Source organism: Gossypium hirsutum, chromosome D08 (assembly GCF_007990345.1).
Source record: "Gossypium hirsutum isolate 1008001.06 chromosome D08, Gossypium_hirsutum_v2.1, whole genome shotgun sequence".
NCBI lineage: Eukaryota > Viridiplantae > Streptophyta > Magnoliopsida > Malvales > Malvaceae > Gossypium > Gossypium hirsutum.
This window is the reverse complement of record NC_053444.1, coordinates 64,174,649-64,179,372: the sequence shown is the minus strand read 5'-3', so window position 1 is coordinate 64,179,372 and position 4,724 is coordinate 64,174,649. Positions and strand designations below refer to the sequence as shown.

Here is a 4,724-nt window from a genome sequence, read left to right as displayed (position 1 = left end):
GCATATTACTCTGAAAATTTTCTAAATAATACAGGAACCTGAAACAGGATTATTGTTTAGAATGCACCATGTTTAAAGGTTGGAAATTTGAGAAGAAAGAATCTAAATTTGGACTTTCTCTTTAGATTTTGTTGTCAAAAAACATGATTGAACAAAATGACAAGAATGTCATATTGATGATAAAGCTTAAATAAACAAGCAAGCGATAATCATCAGGCAATAGGAAGAGGTTACCTCGGAGAAGAGAGCCTCCATTTGCGCATGAGTCTTTGGTACGACACCTTGGGAATGGTGTAAGGAACCAGAACGATGTAGATCCTGTATCCTTGAATTGGATAAGAGAGGATTGAGGAAAAGCCATATTTCTACCATTGGATTACAGTGGGAGAATGATGGTACAAATTTTGCGCCCCAATGGATTAAACTTTAAGGTTTACAGTGGGGGCAACCTGACTAAATGTTTCTTCAGAAAACTCCAGTCGAGAAGGAATGTGTTATAGCACTTTAGTGATAAAGCCTTAATAAACTTCGAGTAATGACAACCTAAGCGGGATCATTCTCAAAAAAATAAAATTCTGCATTCAGGCAAACACCATTCACACATGTCTAGTTAGGAGCATCTGATTCATTTTGATCATGCCGTCTTAATCATTAGGCATAACTAGGTTCATTATACAGGTCATGTTCCCCAGAGAACAGGTCAGTAAAGATAGCAGATCTTACCTTCCTGCATTGACAACGAACAAAGCCTTGCCTCCATCGGTTGCAGTGGAGCGGGTTAAAGATATCAGATCTTGCCTTCCTGCATTGACAGTGAAACAGATCAAAAACAAAGCCTTGCCTCCATCGGTTGTAGTGGAGTGGGTTAAAGATAGCAGATTTTACCTTCCTGCACTGACAGCGAAGCAGATCGAAGATACCAGCCTCGCCTCCCTCGGTTGCAGTGGAGCAGGTTAAAGATAGTAGATCTTGCCTTCCTACGCTGACAGCGAAGCAGATCGAAGACACCAGCCTTGCCTCACTCAGTTGTAGTGGAGCAGGTTGAAGTTTACAGATTTTATCTCCCTAAGCAATAGTGGAGCAGATCGAAGACGGCGAATCTTATCTTCCCTAGGAGTAGGGAAACAGATTTAAGCCACAAGTCCTATCTCCCTGAGATTACAGTGGAGTGGATTAAAAGGATCTTATCTCTCTAAAATTACAGTAGAGCAGATCGCATCAGGTCTTATCTCCCTGAGATTACAGTGGAATAGACCGAAGATATTCAAATCTTATCTCCCTGAGATTATAGCGGAACAGATTGAAGCCAATAATCCTATCTCCCTGAGATTACAGTGGAGCGGATTAAAAGGATCTTATCTCTCTGAAGTTGCAGTAGAGCAGATCGCATCAGGTCTTATCTCCTTGAGATTACAGTGGAATAGACCGAAGAATTCCAGATCTTATCTCCCTAAGCAGTAGCGGAGCAGATCGAAGACATCGAATCTTACTTCCTAAGCGGTGCAGTAGAACAGATTAAAGCCACAACGGTGAATCTTACTTCCCCGACATTACAGTTAAACAGATTAAAGTTACGAGTTACAAATCCTATCTCCCCGATGTTGCGGTGGAGTGGATCGAGGCACCAATTCCTATACCTCTAAAAATGCAGTAGGATGGAATGAGGCTACTTGAAGAGGAACACCAAAATCCCGTATGACCAGGCAAATTTGGCCTTCTTAGTCTTTGCTTCATTCCCGTTACACGATAATGAGCAAAGAGGGGCAGCTGTAGTAAGCTAAATTTGCCCGGCCCACATACATTTTAGAAAAAAAAAAAAAATAAACCAAATCAAAAATTAAAAGTCCAAATGTCCAGATTACAACAAAATAACAGTCCAAAAATAGCCCAATTATGATGGCCCAAAAACCTCGGCCCAATTAGATTAAAGCCCAAAGCAAAAAAAATCATAAACAGAGTTATTGCTTGTATTAATTGATTACTCGTGTTCATTAGTATATATTTTGGGCTTACGAGTTATTGCTTCGCATCGTACTTTGAAATTCCATCGCGCTTTATTCGCTTAAAAAGTTACGTTCAATATGGTTTAAGTGTCAAAACCAATTTATTCAAAAATCTTCAAAATACTCGAAGTTTGGAATCCTCGAGAGAATTGACCCCTAATGTATTGGGTTTCAATTTTTCTTCGTCGAATCTAAATAATCAATTTTTTTTTAAAACATACAAATTTTAAATAAAAACCCATTCTTGGGAATTCGACACGTTGTGTCCTAACGCATTGGATATGACAAGTTATTTTCTCGAGACGAGGATTTTGAAAATAAAGGCAATATTCGATATTTAGGAATTTTGTGAAATCGAGCCCTAACTTACTGGGTCTTGATTTTTTCATTTAACCAAAATAATCGGATATCCTTCTCAAAATGCATAGGTTTTAAAAGTCAAGAGATAAACTTAATTTTGAGGATTTAAAATGTCGCACTCTAACTTACTGAGTGTAACGATTTATTTCTTTGAAATAAGTGAATATCATTGTCCAATTCATCTTACTCAAGTTTTCTTTTCAAAGAATCGTATTTTAAAATCTTTTTAAAATTTCGATATTAAGACATTAAACAATCGATTCGGTATCAATTTTGGGCGTTACGAGGGTGTTGACCTTTCCTCGTGCGTAACCGACTCCCGAACCTGTTTGCTCAAATTTCGCAGACCAAAATCATTTTCAAGGTGAGCCGATCACACCTCAATAAATGATCGGTGGTGACTCCCCATTTCCATTTTCAAATTTGATACTTTTTTTTCAAAAAAAAAAAGGGTTTCGACAATAAGATTTGAGAAGAGAAATTTATTATTATTATTTGAGTTATAAGGCTTACATGAGAGACGAGCATAGCCAGCTTTAACCGGTCATATAAACGGGAATAGAGGGGTAAAAAAAGAAGAGAAGAAAATTACAAGCTATCGATTAATAATATAGTACGGGGTAGCTAGTATTATTGGCTGGATTAACTTGTTGCTGACACTAACTGAATAGTTCAAATCAGTTCACTTTCCTGCAATTAGTGCGAATTTCACCGTCGGTTCCTGTCAATACGCTAAGGTTCCCCATTTTCACCATAGCATTCGCAAAATCCACATAAAAAGTGATAGGATTTTCGCTGTACGTAGCAACCTGAGAATCCATGGAGCCCCCATTGAAGAGTGCTTGGTCTGAATGAAGTAGGCCCTTGTTATTAACCAAATTCTTGAAATAAGAATTGTCGAAAATGACGGGGCTGCCATCATCTAGCGGAGAAAGGTTGTCACCGCCTCCTGAGCTTGGACAGTTTGATTGAATTGATTTTGCGAACTCTGAATCTATATTCGTCTCATTGTAGATCCGGTTTCGAAACAGTAAACACCTGGCTTTGCCAGTGGTATGACTTCCTGATAAATTTCAAAGTAATTAATTATCGGTTTTTCGCACAATTATGACAAAATTATATAGTTTTTTGAGAGTTGAACAAGTAGTTTTTACCAGAGAGAGCAACCATTTCTTTTTCAGTGAAACCCTTTTTGGAGAAGACGGATATAAGTTCATCGAGGTTCATTAGTGGGGAAGCAAGGTCGGTATTGGCATTACTGAAACTTGCTGTGGTCGAGTCTCTTCTACCTAATTCAACTGTCCAAGTTGGCCCGCCTAACTGGTGAAATAAACACACACACACACCCCATAAAGTCATTGGTTAAAATACTTAGGAAAGATACAGATTGACCATATATATATTTATTAGTAACTTACAGTAGAGACAGAATCACGGGCAGCGACTGCCAGAATATCTGCACAAGAAACAACACCAGGGCAGGCAGCTTCCAGCTTAGATTTAATAGAATCAATCACTTCAAAGCCTCTTAGTGAATTTGCATTCGGGGCTGCGCTCTTCTCCCCAGTAAAATTTGAAGCGTCATCATCGTCGAGTAGTACAGAAGCATCACAACCCTGTTCCACGCTCACATCAATTCACCTTTCTGCTTCTACATGCATGCATGCATGTTGCTTATTATATCTAAACTAAGAATTAAATGATCCAAATGTAAATTTAAGTTTCATATCTCAACTCATCTTTTTATCCCATGTTCACTTTAGTTGTAATCTATATGCTTTTACATAATATATATCCAGCATCAAAAGAAAATCAACATGTTTAATTATAATCGAAATGTGTGCGTGCATGAAGAATCGAGAGAGCAAAGGAAGGCAGAACATGCATTAACAAAACAATCGTGGAAATGGAGACGGAGCAAAGAAGCTCCCATGCGAGACTCTTTGGCCACTGCTCCCAATACTGCAGTTTTGATAATATAGAGAGCTTTTGGGCATGTTTTGGCATAATAATACGATGATAATTGTGCAGAGCACGACCCAAAAAGGATTATCATCGCAAAGAAGCAGCACAAGTTAAAATAATGAGACCGAAACGCCATGATCACAAAAACCAATTGAGTAATAGAAGCGCAGGGAGCCTTTGTATTTGTGAAGGATACTGTTTTGTATGCAAATTAAGCTGAATATATATAGAGATGCAGTTTGCAAGAATGTCAAATATTTTACCATCCGATTCCAATGTCAAAAAAGTAGAGAACATTAGTAAACGAGAGACAGCTCAAAAAGTGCATGCTCATGGACAGTGGATATCTCACCTCCTCAATCGATCGATCAATCAAACATAAACATATGCACATGT

The 4,724-nt window shown here is 38.2% G+C and overlaps 1 protein-coding gene across 1 annotated transcript; it reads right to left on the bottom strand.

Moving 5' to 3' along the window:
• Nucleotides 1-2,832: 2,832 nt before the first annotated feature.
• LOC107933768 (cationic peroxidase 1) lies at nt 2,833-4,507 on the bottom strand. Its single transcript, XM_016866053.2, has 4 exons — nt 4,249-4,507; nt 3,782-3,979; nt 3,518-3,683; nt 2,833-3,426 (listed from the first exon to the last, which is right to left on the bottom strand). Exons 1-4 carry the CDS (start codon nt 4,462-4,464, stop codon nt 3,041-3,043), a joined length of 966 nt encoding a protein of 321 aa, XP_016721542.1. The 5' UTR covers nt 4,465-4,507; the 3' UTR covers nt 2,833-3,040.
• Nucleotides 4,508-4,724: the final 217 nt, after the last annotated feature.

Coding starts and splice junctions, on each gene's coding strand:
- LOC107933768 (XM_016866053.2), bottom strand. CDS start 4,464: ATGGCGTTTCGGTCTCATTATTTTAACTTGTGCTGCTTCTTTGCGATG. Junction 3,980..4,248: donor TCCACGATTGTTTTGTTAAT/GCATGTTCTGCC, acceptor AGCGTGGAACAG/GGTTGTGATGCTTCTGTACT. Junction 3,684..3,781: donor CCCGTGATTCTGTCTCTACT/GTAAGTTACTAA, acceptor TTATTTCACCAG/TTAGGCGGGCCAACTTGGAC.